This window comes from Heptranchias perlo, chromosome 6 (genome assembly GCF_035084215.1).
Source record: "Heptranchias perlo isolate sHepPer1 chromosome 6, sHepPer1.hap1, whole genome shotgun sequence".
Classification (NCBI taxonomy): domain Eukaryota; kingdom Metazoa; phylum Chordata; class Chondrichthyes; order Hexanchiformes; family Hexanchidae; genus Heptranchias; species Heptranchias perlo.
The window spans coordinates 60,655,012-60,677,836 of NC_090330.1; the positions used below are offsets into that span (position 1 = coordinate 60,655,012).

At 40.0% G+C, this 22,825-nt stretch overlaps 1 protein-coding gene across 2 annotated transcripts in view; it reads left to right on the forward strand.

Moving 5' to 3' along the window:
* Positions 1 to 12,292, forward strand: part of arhgap42a (Rho GTPase activating protein 42a) — a 315,211-nt gene extending 302,919 nt beyond the window's left edge. For both annotated transcript variants that reach the window (XM_067986387.1, XM_067986388.1), the window contains one exon: positions 9,630 to 12,292. In XM_067986387.1, the coding sequence (XP_067842488.1) occupies positions 9,630 to 9,718 (89 nt within the window). In that variant the 3' untranslated portion in view covers positions 9,719 to 12,292. The remainder of the gene's footprint in view (positions 1 to 9,629) is intronic.
* The last annotated feature ends 10,533 nt before the right edge of the window (positions 12,293 to 22,825 follow it).

A 22,825-nucleotide genomic window follows, 5' to 3' on the forward strand; every position in this document is an offset into this window, starting at 1 on the left:
TTTTTGATTTCATTTATTCCCTCAGGTAAGGACAGACCCTCCATCATGCCCACAGGTCAGGTTCACCCTCAGTTTGTTGATTCGTTATTCATAAGGGTACTTCCCCTGCCTGTATCTGGGCTAGGTTCTCGTGTCTGTTCCACAATCCAGTTACCATATGTACTGCAGATGTCATTAGCAGCCGCCTGCTAAGATACGTTATATTCCTCTTTTATTAATTTATTAATGGTTTGGGCATGTGTTTCTAGCACTGTAGCTATCTTTTACAAATGTATGGTCAGCATTTGATCCTCAGACAATTCCTTATCTGTATTTTCATTTATTTTTTTAATATATCTTTAATGCGAGACCCTAAATCTCTGACCCTTTGATCTAATGTTGCCAAATCAATGGTGTTAACAACTGAGGCACCCGTATTAAAGGCAGTTGCTATATCATTTATCACAGATCTTTCACGTCTCCACATTTGTCTATCTCTTTTACGATGTCCACCTCCATTCCATGTCACGCTTTGTTTTAACACTTGAGTTAGGAGGTGTTGATATAATTGTTGAGTTTTCTTAGCATTCTCAATGCGAGTTATATAATTTGTCAGGGAAGGTCTCCCCTCTTTGGTCAGATCTTGTATTGGAGCTACTATTCGTGAATAGTTTCAAATAAAATTGAATAGCCCAGAACTTGTCGAACTTCCTTATCATACTGTGGCGGGGTGAAACTGATAGGCGTTTAGTACCCTGTGCCAGTACATAGCTCAAGTAATGGACTTCCAATTGCCCAACCTATGCTTTCTCTTCATACGATTTGTTTTACATTCCTTTCTTATCAATTTTTTTTTCATTCCTTTCTTATCAATTTTTTTTTCTCACTGTAGCATTGTCTGTGTGGAAACTTATATCAGTCAATTGTAGCCTTTGGCATTTCCGAGTAATTGGGTCAATTTTAATAGCATAACCTATACCAATTGTTACCTCATGTTCACCTGTGTTCTGGGCAAGCCTCAGACAGTTCTCAACTGATTGGGTCATTTCTATCTGTTTGAACTGCTCTTGGCATGACAGTCTGGCTTCTTGGGATGGAAGGGGTTAATATAAACTGGCTCTCGTGGTAGCAGTAATTTGATACTTCTCCCTCTGAGATTAAGTTTCCACATTCCACCTTCAAAATTTCTCTTCACACAGGTTTGACTGATTTTTTCACATTTGTGGATTGCTTTACACTTTATATTTTGCACACTATTTTTGAGATTTATTTTAATCATAGTGTTTTCTCCAATGTTTCTTATTAACCAACTTGTTTGCTTGCAGCTTCTTTACTTTCTTTTCAGACCCTGCTTTAGCTTTGCAAACAGCCTTTTTCCTAATCTTATCCTTCAGATGACAATTAAAATCCAATATGATCATTATCGCCGTCCTTTTTTTTATATCTATTCCCTCAGGGGAGGAGGATTCAAGGATCCTCACCATGCACCCTGAAGAAAGAGTGTGTCTCCCTTCAAAATTCACAAAAAACCTTAAGGGGTAGGGAAATTCTTTTTTTTAAAAAAAAATTCATACCAGGAAATAACATCTCCCATCGTACATTTTAGTTTATAGTTAGTCTAGTATTTCCAGTTTGTTGTGATCAACTTTTGTTTAGGTTCCCCTCAATTTTCACCTTGCTTCGTAAGTTTTATAATTTGCTGTCCAATTCATTTTTTTCACATACTTTTAGTGGGTATGATTATAACCAACTCTCCGAGCTGTTCCAGCTTTCCGACTTTTCCTATCACGGTGATACCAGATAGCTGCTTTTTATTTGTCCCGTTAATTTTTTTTTAACCTTTTTTTTTAACCACAGCCAATCACAAGATAAAAATTCAAAATGCCAATTTTTTTTGAAGATCCCATGTCTGGAATTTGACATGCTCACATTTTATAAGAACCAGAATTTAATAGGTCACTTAACCTCAATAACTCCAATTTTAATTCAGCAATCTCAGAATTAAACACAAGACAAAACAGATACATCACACAAAAGGGGAAAACACGTAAGAAGGGGGCGTGGCCCACAACACCGACAGAAAACACTCACAATAAGGACAGGCTTTTTAAAGAGACAGTACACTGAAAACAAAAGAACATTTCTTTTTCGGGTCTCGGTCTTTTAAACATTTTTCTAGTCACTTAATTCTATCCATATTAAATGTACCGTCTTCGGGAAAGGGATATTTCTTAGTTTCGTCAAAATGGACCAAAACTATCAACTCGTCAGTTGTTTCTTTCCCAAAGTTTCTGTACATATAAGCAGCAGGTGTTCCCTTTGGAGGGATTTTGCTAGCGTTGGCGCCCATGGCTTATAGTTTATACAATCCTCCACACTGTAATTACACAACAATCAAGACCTATCTTAACTATCACAATTCTATACTTGATAATTCAGCTGATTGGACAAGACGGTCATGTGTTCTCTACACCTACTTTAGGGTCCTGGCCTTCACGTGGGGTTAAAACCCTCTTAATAACAAGCTCAGGCTAGGTGTGTGAGAGAAACGTCTGCACTTAGTTGAATCAGCTGACTTACGCAAGATCTTTTTCAAAAGTGCTTCTCCCTTTGAGAAGGGGGAACACTACTAGTGTTTCTATCTAAACACTTAATTTAGGTAAACCAGAATTTCACACTTTTCCGAATCCGCGACATCTACACCAGTCTGCGTTTGTCGCCACTACAGACTTGTAATTTCACACTTTTCCGAATTACGCAAAATCTAGTCTACGCTTGTCCAAATTACAACTTCACACTTAAAATTTTTTTAATCAAGTCTGTAAACTGGTTACCTTTTCTCATTTCCTGGTGCCTCTTTTTTTTTCCACTAGCAGCTGACTGTTGGTCCTTACAGCAACCTCAACGTCAGTCTAGTAATCACCGGTATCACAGATCTACTCCGTTATTGCTCTCTCAGCCCACTACGACAACACCGCAGCTGACAATATCGAGTAATCTGTTGCGCGTCTTTTTTTTCCCCTTTTTTTTTTCTCCTTGTCTATACGAAACACATTTCTTATGATTGCCTTCCAATTCCTAAAGGCAAACAGAAGAATTAGTCACGTCAGTTATTGCATACACTTATCAATCGCTGTGTGTCTGGGTTCGTACAGACAACTTGTGTCCGTACTTACCGAGGATCACAAGCGATCTCGGTGGGACCTCCAAGAACTGTCGAAAACTTAATGACCTATTATATACAATGCATTAACTCCAAACACTTATTTTCAGACAAGTAAGAATTTAATTAAAAGAAGCTTGTATACAAGGGAAGAGTGCTCTAAAACAATGGTCAGAACAACCTCTTCACTGAACATAGGGAAACAGTTCACATTTATACAGTTTAATTAGTAATGTCTGTCTATCATAGAATATGGGTGTACATGTACATTCTTTATTAGTTCAAGTGGTTAGTCAATCAAAATAGGGAACCCACCCTCTGGTTCCTCATGACTGCCTCGTGATTCTTTTAACATTGTCTGGGAAAGCATGTTTCCTTAGTAACAGTTTTTCTTATCAATGGGTCTGTACCTAGTCTCAAGGCTATATGGTCATTCATTTCTGTTAGTCAGACAGTTATCTCATAAGCAGACAATAGCTCTTCTGTGTGTCTTTGGTGAGAACTAAAACATAAGCTTTCTATTATATTCAGCTGGTCAGCTAACATGGTCAACTTATCCATCATGCATTTCTTCTTTTATTTAAGGGTATTAGGAAATTAATATGGTCAGCTTTATGGTTTAGGTGTATTAGAAAGTTAATTTGGTCAGGCATTTCTTTATGGTTTTCCACAATAGTCAGTGAGGGGGGAGTGCGGGATGGGAATTTATTGTCAGTGGCAACCTTCTCCAGTGCTTCTGTATTAGCAATGCATATAGCGAGCACCGACAATAGAGCGTCGTGATCTTGAAGCGTTTTTCGGAGAAATTATAACTCGTGAGGTATGGAGACTAAGATCTAAGTAGATTCTATTCCACAAGCATTGGAACCTTAATGGGGGAGCACCGGAGAATAGTATTTTGATGATTTTTCTATGAGCTATGTCTCGGCAAGACTTGAAACCTTGTTAAAGAGTGAGTTCAGGGTCAGTACAATGTATAATTGCATTATCAAATGAATGTTGCATCCACTTTTTTAATTTATATATATTCATGAATTGTTCATTCAAGTTTATTATTGCTGTTAAATTTTAAAAATATTGTGCTTCAAGAACCTGATGAGTTGATAAATCTTAGTACTTAATTTTATCAAAATTCAAATAAATCTATAATTAATTCTGTTACTGAATTAGTAGTGCATTACTGCATGTTTAATGTTGTTTCTGATCAATTTCATAGTGGTTTACATTGAAGCCTATGTTTGACCATTGGTAATTTGATGCACTTTTTAAATCATTTATTTGAGTTAATATAATTCTAATTTTGTCTGTGCAATAGGTTCTTTTTTATCTTAGCTTTATTACTGATGCAGTGTCTCCCTATGTGGCCAGTTTCTTCTTATTAAAAAATAGAAATAATGAAAATAGAAAACAAGGATATCAAAAATCATGACGTTTATCCGTAAATTTCTAGTTTATTTTGTTGTAAATTTAAAATGTGTATCATTCGGAACCTCTAAACAGTCTCAATCATTTGCATAATGTTTTCACCTTTAAAGGTTCACTGATGACATTCTGCATTTCTATCTTGTTGAGTGAAGGTGCCTGATCATAGATGTTTACTGTTGTAAATAATTTTGGTCACTTGAGTACAAGCTCTCTCAGGGCTGAAAGGAAGACAGGACTTGTCTCTCTTCACATTTCATTTACTAATTTCATGTAAATATATTTTTGAAAGTTGACACAATTTCTATCTGTGGTAAAAATCCAAATTGTATTAATGTTGTATTTGATCCATTACTAATTATGTTTCTGTTATGAAAGGAGGTTTGTTTTACTTGATTTTGAGTACAATTTAATGCTGTGAGATTTATATATTGTTGAATATTATACAAGCAGAATTTTCTTCCCTTCTCTCCTCATGCTGTGGCATAATTCCAGGTCACGAATGCACTGTCATACTTCACCCAAGTGGTCATTTAATGTAAGCTTTGACAATGAATGTTGCTGTGCCACCATAGAGGCATCTGAGCCCAGTCTAATCTGATTCACATGTGTACACTTTTTCTAGCAGGATTCACCAGTTGGGATCATGAATGGACCTCCAGGCTAATTTCTTCCCCCGCCCCCCTCCTTCCCTCTGCACACTTGAGAATAATTACAGTGACCCCTCTATCACTCTGTCTTAGATCAGATAAAAGCAGAAATAATCTAGCACTAAACCCCCACCAAGGTGATGAATCAACTGAATTTTTTTTTTTTCGTTCATGGGATGTGGGCATCTCTGGCAAGGCCATCATTTATTGCCCATCCCTAATTGCCCTTGAGAAGGTGGTGATGAGCCGCCTTCTTGAACCGCTGCAGTCCGTGTGGTGATGGTTCTTCCACAGTGCTGTTAGTTAGGGAGTTCCAGGATTTTGACCCAGCGACAATGAAGGAACGGCGATATATTTCCAAGTCGGGACGGTGTATGACTTGGAGGGGAACGTGCAGGTGGTGTTGTTCCATATGCGCCTGCTGCCCTTGCCCTTCTAGGTGGTAGAGGTCGCGGGTTTGGGAGGTGCTGTCGAAGAAGCCTTGGTGAGTTGCTGCAGTGCATCCTGTAGATGGTACACACTGCAGCCACGGTGCGCCGGTAGTGAAGGGAGTGAATGTTTAGAGTGGTGGATGGGGTGCCAATGAAGCGGGCTGCTTTGTCCTGGATGGTATCGAGCTTCTTGAATATTGATGGAGCTGCACTCATCCAGGCAAGTGGAGAGTATTCCATCACACTCCTGACTTGTGCCTTGTAGATGATGTAGATTGGGGAGTCAGGAGGTGAGTCACTCGCCACAGAATACCCAGCCTCTGACCTGCTCTTGTAGCCACAGTATTTATGTGGCTGGTCCAGTTAAGTTTCTGGTCAATGGTGACCCCCAGGATGTTGATGGTGGGTAATTCGGCGATGGTAATGCCGTTGAATGTCATGGGGAGGTGGTTAGACTCTCTCTCGTTGGAGATGGTCATTGCCTGGCATTTGTGTGGCACGCATGTTACTTGCCACTTATTAGCCCAAGCCTGGATGTTGTCCAGGTCTTGCTGCATGCAGGCGTGGACTACTTCATTATCTGAAGGGTTGCGAATGGAAACGAACACTGCAATCATCAGCGAACATCCCCATTTCTGACCTTATGATCGAGGGAAGGTCATTGATGAAGCAGCTGAAGATGGTTGGGCCTAGGACATTGCTCTGAGGAACTTCTGTAGCAATGTCCTGGGGCTGAGATGATTGGCCTCCAACAACCACTACCATCTTCCTTTGTGCTAGGTATGACTCCAGCCACTGGAGAGTTCTCCCCCTGATTCCCATGGACTTCAATTTTCCTAGGGCTCCTTGGTGCCACACTCAATCAAATGCTGCCTTGATGTCAAGGGCAGTCACTCTCACCTCACCTCTGGAATTCAGCACTTTTGTCTATGTTTGGACCAAGGCTGTAATGAGGTCTGGAGCCGAGTGGTCCTGGCAGAACCCAAACTGAGCATCGGTGAGCAGGTTATTGGTTTAAATTGCTGCTTGATAGCACTGTCAACAACACCTTCCATCACTTTGATGATGATTGAAAGTAGACTGATGGGGTGGTAATTGGCTGGATTGGAGTTGTCCTGCTTTTTGTGGACAGGACATACCTGGGCAATTTTCCATATTGTCTGGTGGATGCCAGTGTTGTAGCTGTATTGGAACAGCTTGGCTCGAGGCACGTCTAGTTCTGGAGCACAAGTCTTCAGCACTACAGCCGGGATGTTGTCGGGACCCATGACCTTTGCTTTATCCGGTGCACTCTTGATATCACGTGAAGTGAATCGAATTGGCTGAAGACTGGCTTCTGTGATGGTGGGGATATCGGGAGGAGGCCGAGATGGATCATCCACTTGGCACTTCTGGCTGAAGATGGTTGCAAACACTTCAGCCTTGTCTTTTGCACTCACATGCTGGACTCCGCCATAATTAAGGATGAGGAGAAGATAACGGGAAGAGCCTCCTCTTCCCGTTAGTTGTTTAATTGTCCACCACCATTCACGACTGGATGTGGCAGGACTGCAGAGCTTTGATCTGATCCGTTGGTTGTGGAATTGCTTACCTCTGTCTATAGCATGTTGCTTCTGCTGTTTAGCATGCATGTAGTCCTGAGTTGTAGCTTCACCAGGTTGGCACCTTATTTTAGGTATGCCTGGTGCTGCTCCTGGCATGCTCTTCTACACTCCTCATTGAACCAGGGTTGATCCCCTGGCTTGTTGGTAATGGTCGAGTGAAGAATATGCCGGGCCATGAGGTTACAGATTGTGCTGGAATATAATTCTGCTGCTGCTGATGGCCCACCACGCCTCATTGATGCCCAGTTTTGAGCTGCTAGATCTGTTCTGAATCCCATTTAGCACGGTGATAGTGCCACACAACACGTTGGATGGTGTCCTCAGTGCGAAGACGGGACTTCGTCTCCACGAGGACTGTGCGGTGATCACTCCTACCAATACTGTCATGGACCGATGCATGTGCAACAGGTAGATTGGTGCGGATGAGGTCAAGTAAGTTTTTCCTTCGTGTTGGTTCACTCACCACCTGCCGCAGGCCCAGTCTGGCAGCTATGTCCTTCAGGACTCGGCCAACTCGGTCAGTAGTGGTGCTACCGAGCCACTCTTGGTGATGGACATTGAAGTCCCCCACCCAGAGTACATTCTGTGCCCTTGCTACCCTCAGTGCTTCCTCCAAGTGGTGTTCAACATGGAGGAGGACTGATTCATCAGCTGAGGGAGGGCGGTCGGTGGTAATCAGCAGGAGGTTTCCTTGCCCGTGTATGACTTGATGCCATGAGATTTCATGGGGTCCGGAGTCAATGTTGAGGACTCCCAGGACCACTCCCTCCTGACTGTATATCACTGTACCGCCACCTCTGGTGGGTCTGTCCTGCTGGTGGGACAGGATATACCCAGGGATGGTGATGGAAGAGTCTGGGATGTTGGCTGAAAGGTATGATTCTGCGGGTATGGCTATGTCAGGTTGTTGCGTGACTAGTCTGTGGGACAGTTCTCCCAATTTTGGCACAAGTCACCAGATGTTAGCGAGGAGGACTTTGGAGGGTTGACTGGGCTTGGTTTGCCTTTGTCGTGTCCGGTGCCTAGTGGTCCGATGCCGGCTGGTCCGTCCGGTTTCATTCTTATTATGACTTTTTTTAGCAAGATTGTACAACTGAGTGGCTTGTTAGGCCATTTCAGAGGGCAATTAAGAATCAACCATATTGCTGTATTGGTGCTACCGAGCCACTCTTGGTGATGGACATTGAAGTACCCCACCAATTAATAGTTTTTTAAAAAAAATTCAAGGATACCACCAAGTTTGAAAAGAGCAAATGACAGGCAAATCAGTAATGACGATTAGGTGAGCCAAACTTGAGTTTTAAAAGCCTGCACGTTTTAGGTGAAATAAAAGTCTGAGGGAAGTAAGGAGATCCAGTTTTGAAGTCCTGGGAAAGAGTGAATTACAAGTAATAGGACAAGATAGATGTACTCCATAAAGGGTCCTCGATACCAGATGTTGGTTTATGTACATATTTTTGAATCCATTCAGTGCTACTTTTGAGACCAATTCTATTAACTGTGAGAACACCAATCATTTTCTTTCATTATGTAGATTAGAATTCTCCTTTGCACACTCTGTTGTGACTTTGCGGCCATGATTTGAACTCGGAAAAATGGGTTTTGGCGGGGTGGAGGGAGGGCTGTAAAAATTTTTAATATCTAAAGCCTGTCTCCACCCCCCCCATTTCCGGTTTTAACGGAGGCGGGACAAGGGGCAGACAACCAACCCACTCTCAGGAGACGGGTTGGTCACTAAAAGCTTTCAAGGAGGCTGCGGACCTCCATTTTAACAGATTTTTTGTTTTTAATTCCTGGGGGTCAGGATTCCCGGGCCTTCTACTTCACTATCATCGGGGATGGTGGTGGGGGCTAGTGCTCAGTCTGCTGAGAGGAGGTGAGAAGGCCCGAAACAGGTAAGTGCCTTTGTAGCACAGCTTGTGGGCCCGTAGGAGCAGGAGTGCTTCCCCCAGGCCCAACAAGCCTACCTGCAGTGATCCCACCCCACGATCTTTGACCACCCCCCCTCACGATCTCCGACCGCCCCCCCCCCCCCTTATGATTTCTGACTCCTGCTGACTGAGCTCCCCCATCCCCTACGATCTCGTCAAAACCGTAAGGACATCTGAAAACCCGTACTTCCGGGTTTCCTGTCAGAAATTCCACCCCGCCCCCTTCCCAGCTCCCCGATAAAATCATGCCCTGTTTGTATAAAAACGTTCTTATGTTCTTTTTTGATTTCTTAGAATATCAGTTACACAAAAGCAATGACAGTAGACAGGCTTGCTTTTGAAAAAGCTTCAATTGTCTTCAGCTCTTAATAGATTTAACAGCAATAAATGTTTAATGTTGATGTGCAGTACATTTAATGATTAAATCATTTTCATTCTGTTTATTCTAGTACATGCATCAGTGGAGCCAGGTTGGCTACAGGGAACATATGAAGGCAAAACAGGACTGATCCCTGCAAATTACGTAGTCTTTCTTTGATAACTGCTGGCGAGACTAGAAAATCTCCATGGTATCCATGGTGAACAAAACGTTACAAACTGATAATGCTCTATTCCAACACAACTAAACGGATGTCAAGCAGTCAGAAGCGATGGAGTGTTTGCATCTGTAGAATATATGCCTTTTTATGGTATGGAACAAAGGATTGTGGTCTGCATCAATAACTGTTCGCTTTAATAAAAAATACTAATCTTATTAGCCATAGTTATTGAAGAATATTCATTTTGCAGTATTGAAAGTGGAAAAAGTGACCAAATTTAAGAATATATAAATAGACACATATTTTATAAAGCTGTATATAGCATTTGTATTTCAAGACTCCTTCTTTGGAGTGCCAAATATTGGATAAGAGCTACATTTAAACTGTATGAATAATGGAAGTTTTATCTTGCTGTTGATTCTTGTGTATTTGGTTGAAAAATGTTACATTGGATGAAGGAGAAATTTATACATATTGAATTATAATAGCTACACAAATTCTGCGTTTATTTACATCTATCATTTGAACCTAGCTATAGTGTTTTCCTTTCTGGCAGAATTTATGATGCTTTTCCAGCCTAAATCTCCCCAAATTATGTTTTTAATCAATAAAGTTAATTGGTCACTTTGTAAACCAAATTTTATAGACACATGACTATCCTTGACTGCAGCCTTCACCATAGAGTGTAGGATGCTGGTGTTCACTTTTACATGTCACTCATGGAAAATAAATCAAGTCATTGGGTACTTTTCTTGAAGCTCAAAAGATACCCAAAGATGCCTTCAGTTACATTAGGATTGGTAACAGGTACTAGGTATCTACTTCAATACTCAAGTAATAATGCATAAAGGTCTAAATTACTGATGCATTTGGGAAATAGATACATATGGATTGTAAATTTAACATACTTGAGAACTAATAAATCCATTGACACCAAAGATTAAGTTGATAAAGTATGAGCATCCAGTATTGTGTTAGTCGGAGATTATCTGCAAATAGCCTCTAATCTTCTCTTAGCACATCCAGTGTTGTCTCAGTCTAGTATTCATTATGATCTAATTATTGCATCTAAGAAAGCTATGTATTACCTTTCATTCAATTTCAGTTTCTCCTTGTGTCAAAATAATATTGATGTATACAGAGGACATCTGTTCACAATTCTCCTGCTGCAAATCAAAAAATATTTTAATTTCTGCAATTTAAATTAGAAATGTAACCTTTTTTTTGGAAAAAAAATTGTGCCCACAGGATTTTAATACTTTTTGAAAGAAAAAAGTTGCCACGCGTTGCGAGTGAAAGTGGCAGAGGGGGAATTGTGCTAGCTTTGAGAACAAATCGCACTTTTTATTCTAATTTTATTTTTTCCAATACACTGGTGTATTGGTATCTTGTTTAAATGTTGATTTTTTTTTCTAAATATATATCATTCAGTGGTAAAATTGATAGTTTAAAGTATATATTGTCAAATAGTTTAGTTGGTTTTAGTATATTTAATAATTATTAATATCTGTCACAAAATGATGTTCAACTGAATGTTTTCTGATCATTCAAATTTCATTGTATAAAATCACATTGTACTTATGGCTTAGTATATAATTTATACAGTTTTACTGCCATTTGAAAGTACTTGTATTTGGAATACGATATATTAAAAAAAATTTCAGACCTGTATTTAAAGACTGAATCATGAAAATATGAACCAGAAATTGACAATCAGCAGATTGTGGGCAAATTTATATTCTTTGGGATAATGTGAATACTCACTCTACATAACACAATTTCAAATTAATTGCTACTGTGGTCACAAGAAAGGCTATTTTGTGTGGTGGCATAATGAATTGTATTTAGCTACATTGGTGTGGGATTATGGAGTAGATTGGCATATTATGCCCATCACAAATAATTACTAAGTTTTGTGGCCATTGGAAATGTAATTTATCAGTGGTACAATGGATTTACAATGCCATTTTCAATTTTAGAAGACTCTATTTTCTGATGGGACAAGATTCTGTAATGAGATTTATATTTCAATATAAATGGAAAATATGAGGCTTGGGGAACTTGGCTTACCAAGATCTCATTCGATTTAAAATAGGGGGAACTTAATGTTTCGATGTCAAAGAAGATTCATTAAATAATTGGTCTAATATATGACGTAGTACACAGCAAATAAATATAAACTATGTGGTGCTGAAATGTTATAATAATACTCTAGCATCAAATCAAATACCAAATGATAAAATCAGCCCTAGTTTTGTTGCGCAAGAATGTAAGAAAAAAAATGTCTTGGTGAAAATGCATTGCAGCTAGGGTGGAAGAGATATTAAAAGGCCTTAAACCAAATCTCTAAGTGTATAATTAATTAGTAAGGTTTAATGGTGTAAACTAGTGGTGAAAAACTGGTGTTACAATATAGGTTACATAATAGGTTGCGCTAATTTCATGTAGCTCAACATTGATGGGATGTCAATATCAGCATTTTAATGGTACTTGTCACAAATAACAATGTACAAAATAATGATAAACTTTTGTAAAAGGCACGAGTCACAAAGTTTTCTTCACTATCAAAAACTGAAAGTTGCTATTTTGGAAACTAAATTATATTATACTGACACACTTACAATTGTACACAACCTTTTTAACCCTTTGATGTCCTTGTCCAAGGCTTTGTAAGTGTACATCTGTTACACAGCTGAATGTATTAATAATTCTTTTATGTACAGTATGACCTAAGTACAAATCCTTTTAAGAAAGGGTAAATATTTATTTTGCAGTAACTACTTGCACCATACAGTTGGCAGAAAATCTGGTTTATGTTGCTCATTTAGGAGAAAATGTTATATAATTAGAAACTTCTTTTCCAATCAAGTATATTACTGACACCAGTGTGGTTGACTCTTAACTGCTCTCTGAAGTGGCCTAGCAAGCCACACAGTTGTATCAAACTGCTGCAAAGAACAGCGGTTTAAGAAGGCCCATCACCATCTTATGAGGACAAGTAGGGATGGGCAATAAATGCCAGCTTTGCCAGTGAAGTTAACAGCTGGGAATGGGTAACCCCTAAGCGTAGTTTTATTTATTATTTGTGTATTATGCTCAGCAAATGATAGTGCAGATGAACAGAATATTGATTTATTTTGCACCTAATAATTAGTAGCAATTGATCTTAGGAAAGATGTGATGCGAAGCTCAGCTTCTTCACTTTTGTGAAAATGTGCCTAATTCTATTTTTCCATTTTTCCCCAAAATGCCTACCCTTATGGTCACTGGGTAAATTGCCAAATTAGAAATAATTGTACCAAATTTGAATAGAGATTTGTACTTTGGGCTACTATCCAATAGAAACTGGATTGAGGCTACTGCAACTCATTTAATCAGGACCCAAAACAGTCATCTGAAAAACTAGATTTTCTCCCATCTGTCGGAGCTGGATTCAAACTGTGGCCCAATAAAGAGAAATAACAGGTTGGAACTAATTACTTCATACAGCCCTTTAATGGAACATAAATTTTGTGATGGAATTTACCAAAAAAACTGCATTCACTTCTTGCCAGTGTTTGGTGCCACCCAGAGTGGTCTCTTGAAGTGAATGAACACAAGACTCCACAGAGAAGCTCTGTAACCAGGCTATTAATCTGATTGACTCAAAAAAAATACCTGAGGTATAGTTCCCAACTACTTTCCCCTTTTATTATGTGCTCTAAAACTACTAATTTCAGACAGACAGCATCCTGACATTCCCCACTTTAGGAACATAGGAACAGGAGTAAGCCATTCATCCTCTAGCCAGTTCCACCATTCAATCAGATCACAGTTGATCTGTACTTCAACTCTATTTACCCACCTTTGATCCATATCCCTTGAAACCCTCGCCTAACAAAAATGTATCAGTCTCTGTCTTGAAAAATTCAATTGACCTAGCATTCACAGTCTTTTGGGAGAGAGATTTCCACTACTTTTTGTGTGAAATAGTGCTTCCTGATTTCACTCCTGAATGGCCTAGCTGTAATTTTAAGATTGTGTTCCCTTGTTCTCGATTCCCCCATCAGAAGAAATAGCTTCTCTGTATCTACGCTATAGAATCTCTTTTGTTTCAAACACCTCAATTAGATCACCCCTCAACCTTCTAAATCCAAGGAAATACAAGCTGAGTTTACGTAACCTGTCCTCATAATTTAACCCTTTAAGCCTCGGCACCCTCTCCAAGGCCAATACATCCTTCCTGAGGTGCAATTCCCAAAGCTGAACACATTACTCCTGATTGGGTCTGACCAAGGCATTGTACAACTGAAGCATAACTTCCCTTTATCTCAAGGGGGCTGGAATACAAAGACTTTGTATTTCCATACGAAATGTCACTCATGGTATTTATGTTGTCCAAAAAGGATCCCTGGCATTTTGTTTGTCTTTAGGTTGTACAACTATTCTGTTCTAAAGAAGCTGAATAAATCTTTACATTTTCCCCCTAATACTGTATCTCTTATAAAACAATATTTTAACGATATTATGTATTCTCCAAAAATAGAAAATATTTTAATCTAGTTTGACTTCGAATCACACCACCTTTCAGAATTAACCCACGTACTTGTGAATTTGATGACAAGGTTTAAAAAGATTTTAAAAGCTCAAAGTGGAGGACTGCTGGTAATACAGAAAACTTGTTTTTAACTACAAGCAGCTAACAATAACACATTTGGTATGTCTCCCTGATTCTTGTCTAAGAACAGACTAAGATTGACCAACATGATGTGTGCATTATGTTGCGCATTGGACAAGGAAGACGAGAAAGAAACTGTTTTCCACTTCCTTGTTGTCTTGTGGAGTAAAAGTCTATAATCTCAAAGTTTGCCATCTAGTGGCTTGGCTCCGAAATTACAAAATTCATCCCAACAGTGACAGCCAGCTTAGAACTCAAACCCAGATCCATGTGGTGAAACCAACAATACTACTGGCTATTTGAGCCAGTAACTGAATAATAGACATTATTGGAATTTCATGATCTGCATTGATTTTTCCTCTGTGTTTTAAATGTAATCTTATACTTTGGCGCAGTAGGGGATTTAAAAATGATACTTGGGCGTTAAGTATTTAAATCTTTGTACTTTTACTGGATAGTGCAGTGTTGCATCATTACCATATTGTCATGCTCTCACAATGCTCTGGCCAATACAGATTATGTTGCAGTGCATAATAAGGACAGAATTATGTAAAAATGATTGGCCAACATACATTCCAAATCATTCAAAAAGGAACCTCAATATTTTTGGTTGTGTTTCTACTTAAATGTAGTTTTGTTTTCTTACTGAAATGCAGTCAATGCTGATTAACAAGACACATGGCCCTTCTGCCCCTGGGAGAGCGCCAAGTCGGTGGAGGGACTGCTTCACATACCTGTCTGTGCTGGCCTGAGGTACAAGCCAAATTCAGCTTTGGGCCTCATTTAAATGCCGTTGGCAAGCTATGGGCACCTAACAGGAGCCCCACTGCAGCTCACTGATCAGGGAGTGCAAAAAATTGGGCGGCTGTCACGAGCAGGTCAGGTCTGTTGGGGGAAAGCGATTCTGGGGGGGCCTCGAACATGCTGGCAACAGGTTGAGTTTGTTTGTGGACCCATGATGTGCACTCCTGGACCCATGAAAATAAAACACAAACTTTCTTGGGCCTTTTTTATGAGCAACCTCCCCTATCTCTAAGGACTGTTGGTTTGGCTGCTCAAGACCTGGTATATGCTTGGTGCATGCTCCACCCACTTGAACCTGAATTTTACATTTGGGTCCAACAACTGGCATAGATCCCTGACTTGCATACTTAAGGAGCCTAATGCCTGTTTCACGCAGGGGCCCTGGACAACTAAAAGTCGTCTGAGCCAATAAGGTGTTTGGTGCACTTCCGGTTCAGATCAGGCATGACAGATCGCGATGCAAAATTTGGAAGCCTAATGCCTATTTTACAGGCGCAAAATGGATGGCTGTAAGTTGACTGTCTCTCTCGTGCTTTTATTTCTTGCCCCCTTCACCTCCATGTGGTTAATCAAGATTTTCGGAAAGTCCAGCTCATGCTTTTCTCCCTGAAATCCAACAATGCTACACTGGCCAACAAAAAGTAGATTCCAGTGGAGGAGGGAAGGGAAGAACAAAAATAGAAACTAGTTTTCCCCCTCTTTTGTGACAAGCTCAACTATCATGAGTTCTCCATCCAGTAACTTTGGCCAATAAATGACACAGAACACTGACAGCCAGCCCTTAAACTCAGAGTTAGTTGTTTAGGAAACCATCAATGCTACTTTTTGGATATAAAGAACTTCACTTATAATTCTTAGTGTGTGAATAATAAACATTGTGAGATCTATATTGAAAATTGCTAGTCATAATGTAATCTTGTACTTTGGTGCAATATATGCAAAGATTTGATATGTAAACCAAATAAAACGTGGAGGATTTCCCAAGAACTTGTGTTTGACATGTTTTCAGTGCGTTATTGCAAAATTAGAGTTGAACACAGCCAGTGCATCTCCAGTAATGGCTTCACTTCTTACTCCTACACAGTCACTTCTGGAGTCCAAGAATCTATTTTTGGCCCCTTCCTCCTCATTATCTACATGCTGCCCCTCAATGACATCATCTGCAGGCATGGGATCAGCTTCTCAACTACTAATACACACTGATAACACCCAACTCCAGTTCCCCTCAATCCTACAACTTTTTCTGTGCTGTCCAACCTAGTCAAAATTTCCCCCACCTGAACATCAAACACTAGAGCCATCTTTTTCAGCAGCCATAAATTCTGCTTGCTTGTGTCTCAGGCTCAGCTTGATCATGTGCCTGAGAGCTGAACTACAAGCTCTATATCCTATTTATCATTAGGACTGCTTGCTTCCACTTCTACAACATTGCCCACTTTCATCCCTGCTTCAGCCCCATCACTTTTGAAACCCTTATCCACACTTTTGTTACCCTTTGAATCAACTTCTGCAATGTCTTCCTTACTGGCTTCCCATCCATAAACTCCAACTTGTCCAAAATTCAATTGCCCATACCAAGTCCCCCACTAAGTCCCACTCAGCTATCACCCCTCTCCATGCTGACCAATATGGATTGCCTTAACCCTCTGTGCACCCTCCATGGCCTCATTCCAACCTATCTCCTTTAACCTCTCCCAACTTTATATACTTCATTGCACCCTTTGGTCTTATAACTCGAGTCTTTTGTGCATTCCCCCACCTCTTCACCATTGGTGGCAGAGTCTTCAACTGATTTGGCCCTATTCTCAAGACTTTCCTCCCTAAACCTGCCCGCCTCTTCCCCACCCACCCCCCTCCCAAACTTTTAAAAGCCTTCTCAAAGAGCATCTTTTCGACCAAGCTTTTGGTTACTCTCCCACCATAGCTTGGCAAATGTTCCTTTATTCCTTTTATCATCCCCCACCACTACCAATATAGAGCCTTGGGACATTTCTATGTTATAGGTGCTATATAAATGCAAGTTGTTCCCATACAAAAGTTTTCTGACATACAGATTTATGTTTTCAACACTGTTACTCAAAAGTAGTCAATATGTATGTAAATCAAAAATAGTAATTCATAAGTGAAACACCATGTAATGCAGTGGCAAGCTTGGTTTCAACTTCTGATTGCTATCCAGTAACGTCTGCTGGAACTTGCATGTCTTTGGGATGTCAGGCGAGAATAAGATTGGACTTGGCTGAGGGTCAAATAGCTTGCTGCCACTCATTGATGTGAAAATAAACACTTGAATGAGATTACAGAGGCCTGCTGCTACTTGTAGAATTTAATCCCAGCATGAGTCAATGCCTTCAAAGGAGGGGAGACAATGTCAGAAAAGTGGAGGTTGGGGAGTAGTAGCACACAATGGTCAACAGCAACAGCACACAATGTTCCAAAATTTGTTTAAGGATGTTCTTATCTTTACCAGCCCCAAAGTAAAATTATTACAGTTGTTGAGAAAGTAACACCAGTTCTCCATGGTGATGAGCTTGGACAAGAGATGGTGATCGCACCCCATTTTAATTTCTACCTATTCTTTCATAACAATATCCTCATTCATGCCTTTATTACATTAACATTCGATTACTCCAATGCTCTCCTGTCCGGCGTCCTATCCTCTATCCTCCATAAACTTCAGCTCATCCAAAAGCTGTACCTTATCTTGCAGCAAGTCACCATTGCTCTCATTAACCAACACTATTGGTCTCCCAATGCCTTCAATTTAGAATTCTCATCCTTGTGTTTAAATCCCTCCCAATCTGTAAGCACCTCCAGCTCTGTAACTCCTCCTTCTCCCAGAACTTCTCCTTTAAGACCTTCATATATAACAGTTGTTCATAAATTTGGGCAACAACATTAATAGTAGGAATGCTTTGTGCCACAATTGAAGCTTTTGAACTTAAATGGTGCTTCCCAACTGGGTGCTGGAATGCTCTATTCTTCTCGAGCTCTGTCCTTTTTCTGTTATAAAACAATTCTGGTTCAATATCCACTGTGGGTCGACAAATCACATCAGGGGTAAATGTCACCCTGGGCCTTTTTTAAAGGCATGTAAAACCCTACTGATATAAACTGGCAGCTGCCCATCCCAGAATAAAAATAAATTTTAAACATTTTACAGACATAAAAAAGATTGTATGCAAACAAAATTGGATGTTGCAAACTTACTTAATATCTCTACCAAGATCGATTTATTCTAGCCTTACAGGACAGTGGCGGTGGTGGGAGAGGGTTGCTGTGGACGGAGGAGCATATGTTTATTATTGGAGCTTCCCATCAAGAAAATGTATGCGATCCATCAAATTTGTCCCTTTCACAGACCATGTACAACTTGATGTCAAGCTACTCAATCTCTAGACAGAGGCAATCATAAACACAAGAGACCTGTGAAGCCTCAATGACCTCCACAAGTAATCTAATGAATATACTTCAACAATGCTCGGCATTGTCCCAGTACTGCAAGAAACATTTTGTGTGGTAAGGTACTTGATCACCTCTGTCTGTTGGGAAGCCTTCAATCCTGTTCCCAACTAAATATTTATCTAACTTTTTAACCACATTAACTGCTTTTACTGGAAGCTTGGTCCACATATCCACCTCTCTGTTAGGTGAAGAGGAAATTATGCATATCACCCATTTTACTTCATTTTGTACAGAAGCCCTCTAGTTCTGCAGTCAAAGTCCAAAACAATTACCTGTTTACATCCACATTACCAGTATCTCATTTTACTTCCGAACTCATTCGTGTCATGTTCCTAAATGAACTGCTATAACAAGTCACCAGTGAGATATCCTTCGTTTTTTACATTTAAAAAAAAAATTAAAAATTTGTTTTCCAAATATTTGACAATTCTGCAAATATAGTAATCCATAAAAATTAACCATTTGAGAATGTTTTTACTTGTAGCATTCTACATGTTCAGAACATTCAACTTTTAAACCTTAAGCACTAAAAAAAATCATACTACAGCAGGAAACTTTATAGAATCATAGACTGTTACAGCTCAGGAACAAGTTACTTGGCCCACTATGTCTGTACTGGTGTTTTGTTACATTTTCCGACTGCTTACTCCCCATTTGATTTACTATTTCTCTATTTCAAGCAACTATTCAATTTTTTTAAAATTATAGTTTATTGATTCCCTTCAACAATGGTTTGTGGCACTCGGTAAAGATTTTTATTTTCTAACCTCCCCATTAAATCTTTTTGTGATGATCTTAAATTTGTGCTCTCATTAGTACCTCACCAACCACTGGCAGCAATCTATCATTATTTGCCTCATCATCATCTTTCATAATCATGAAGACCTCCATCAGGTCACCCCTTAACCACCTCAGCTCTCATGAAAAAAGCCCGGGCTTCTCGAGTCTTGCTTCATATTTGTAACCTCTTATTCCTGGTAATGCACCAATGATTTAACACCACAGCTTTTCCACTTCTTTTATAGCCTCCCTACAACTTGGGGGTGGGGGGTGGAGGAGGAGGAGAAGAAGAAGAAGAGGGTGCCCAAAGCTCTACACTGTACTTTGTGATGGAAGGGTTATTAATGATTTCAGGTGAATCAAAATTAAGATTCTATTTCAAAATAATGATTGAACTAGATTAAAATGTGTGGCTGAAAATAATAAACTTTTTTCCCAAATTGTAATTTAGTTGGTATTGTTACAGATACTATTCATGTTGTGATTTCCTTAGTTCAATTATAAAGTTGTATATACACAAAGTTTGACATACTTTGATTAAAGAATCTGGTGTCTGTATGCTGTATTTTTCTATCTGATGCAACAAAATATTTTTGAGTCAGCTGTAAGAATTGTGTTTTCATGTTAAATAAACTATGTCAGACACATCTCGCTTTGGTCTGGCATTAACCCAGTTACTGTTTGCTTGCATTCTTGTTTGTAATACTTCTGTGGCCTCAACCATGGAAACTTAATTCTCAACTCCCCCTCCTCTGGTCATCAACCCATCATGACACCGCTGCCATTGTTGACTTCCTAACAGCTGCTCTCTTCTGCCTTTGACACCCTCCTTCCTAAGTCACTTGACATCATCCATTCTCATTGTTCACCTCAGTACAGCTTCCACCTTTACATCTGAAGGTCACAAACTTGTGCACAACTGGACTGCTCATACACCACCAAATATGAACCAGGTCAACATTATCACACTTCCATTTCTACAGTCAAATCATCTTATTCCAGGATCGTCCTGGGTATCAAGAACAACCCATACCTCATTTTCTCTAAGACAAACCACTTTCTCAATCCACCTTCCCTCACCCTTCCACCTTTACCTCTAGAAACAGGAGTAGGCCAGTCAGCCCCTCGAGCCTGTTCCACCATTCAGTTAGATCAAGGCTGATCTGTATCTTAACTCCATCTACCTGCCTTGGTTCCATAACCCTTAATACCCTTGCCTAACAAAAATCTATCAATCTCAGTTTTGAAATTTTCAATTGACCTAGCCTCAACAGCTTCTTGGAGGAAGAGAGTCCCAGATTTCCACTACCCTTTGTGTGAAGAAGTATTATCTGACATTATGCCTGAATGGCCTAGCTCTAATTTTAAGGCAACACCCCCTTGTTCTGGACTCCCCCCATCAGAGGAAATAGTTTCTCTATATACTCTTATCAACCCGTGCTCAAATAGTCCACCCTTGACCCATCTGTCCCCTCCAACTATTGCCCAACCTCCACCCTCCATAAACTCCAACTCATTCAAAACCTTGCTGCCTGCATATTGTACCCCACTAAGTGCCATTTGCCCAACACCTCCAAACTCACTGACCTACATTAGCTCCCCATCGGGAATTGAACTTAAATTTTCCTTTTCTCTCTTCAGATGGAAATTGGAACACCAACAAGAAATGCATTCAAAGGGTCAAGTCTAGGGGAACAAAGGTGTAAATAGGGTTTCGCCAGCAGTGGAGGTAATTTAAAACCCTCCTCTGCAAATCCCTCTAATGGCCTCACCCTAACTTCCTCTAGTCTTGCACCCCTCCTGCATCCTTTGACTTTAGCCTCCCACATCTGCCTCCTCCCTCCACGCCATGGTGACCATGTAGCGACATCAGCTGCCTCCGTCTTACTCTTTTGAACTCTCACCTCAAACTCCTCCACCTCACACTTCCATCCCCCCCACCCCTTTAACAGCCTTCTCAAAACACTTAAACCACATTTTTGTTCACCACCCCTAATCCTCCCACAAAGGCTTGGTGCTCACTTCATTTCTCCTCTGCGAAGTTCCTAGAGATGTTTTTCTGCTTTAAAAGGCACTATATAAATGCATATGTTATTGTTGTACTTGTATATCTACAGTGACTGGCTCACCCATACTGTTTTTTAATGAGACCCAACCAGCAAGTAAAGCAAGCCAAGACATGCCTCTAGCTGTGTTCAAGCATCACGGGTGTAGGAGTAGCACATATGACCTGCTATACAAAATTGAGTGATAGAGCAGTATTTCTTTCTGTTCCATGCCAAATTTGCAAAACAATGCTTAAGTTTTATTCTCTGGTACTGAATTACCAAGCTATAAGATCATCCTAGCTCTGTAGTTTACTACTGAATATTTGCAGAGAAGTGTTATTTCACTATCTTCCATACGGTGTCATGTTATAGTACAAAATTCAAACATTCTGTATACCATTCATTTGTATTAGCCGTTCTGCGATCTGAAAGCCCCCACCCCAAGATAACCTTCAGACTTTGAGCCTCATGCTATCAGCTAATAATGCCAGATGAATTGCTGGAAATCTAAAATACCCAGCACATCCTATAAAGAGGATCTTATGATGTTTCTTTGTCAGTTCTGATGAATGATCCCAACCAAAATATTAACCTGTCTTTTCTCTTTTCAGATGCTGACTAACTGTTGTGTATTTCCAGCATTTTCTGTTTCAACATTTACGTCAGGAATTTCCTTGGAGCTTCTCCCCCTCTGCACCGTAACTTCAGCGGAAACTCTTTATGAGGAAATTCCCGGCATTAATACTTACAGGTAGGATGACAAGCTGCTAGGAATAACTTAAGAACATGTGGAACGATAAAAGGGCATTATCTTATCAGACTATGTACAATTTGCACTTGCGTGTACTCTCTCAAAATTAATCTTCCGTCAAAGATGGTTAACCACAGTTTAAAAATAGGCTCCCTGATAGCTAAACAGGTTTACCCAGTGCGCAATTGAGCTATACAGACCAGGAATGTTTGAGGTTCATTCCTATGGCTGAGCTATTAGCTGATCTCAAGCATAGCAGCAGTTAAGGTGCTTAAATTGGCCTAAGTCCCCTTGGGTTAGGGAGGATCACTATCTAGCAATCTCTGTTGGGAATGTGCACTTATCGATGCCTGTAGAGGAGGGAATTGGGCTCAGCTGTGATGCTTCCCTTCCCAGTCGTGTAGGCTTAATACTCATTATTGAGGCTCAGACATCATTAGTGAATATTTGTGAGGTACAAGACGGTACCTGGCTCTGTGCAATGGGACCCAGCAAAAGTTAATGCCTTCAGGAGAAGGGGGAGAATAATAGCTAACACTTCCAAAACAAAGTACAGCTCTAATATTTGTAGAATAATTTTTCCAAGAAAAATGACAGTGAT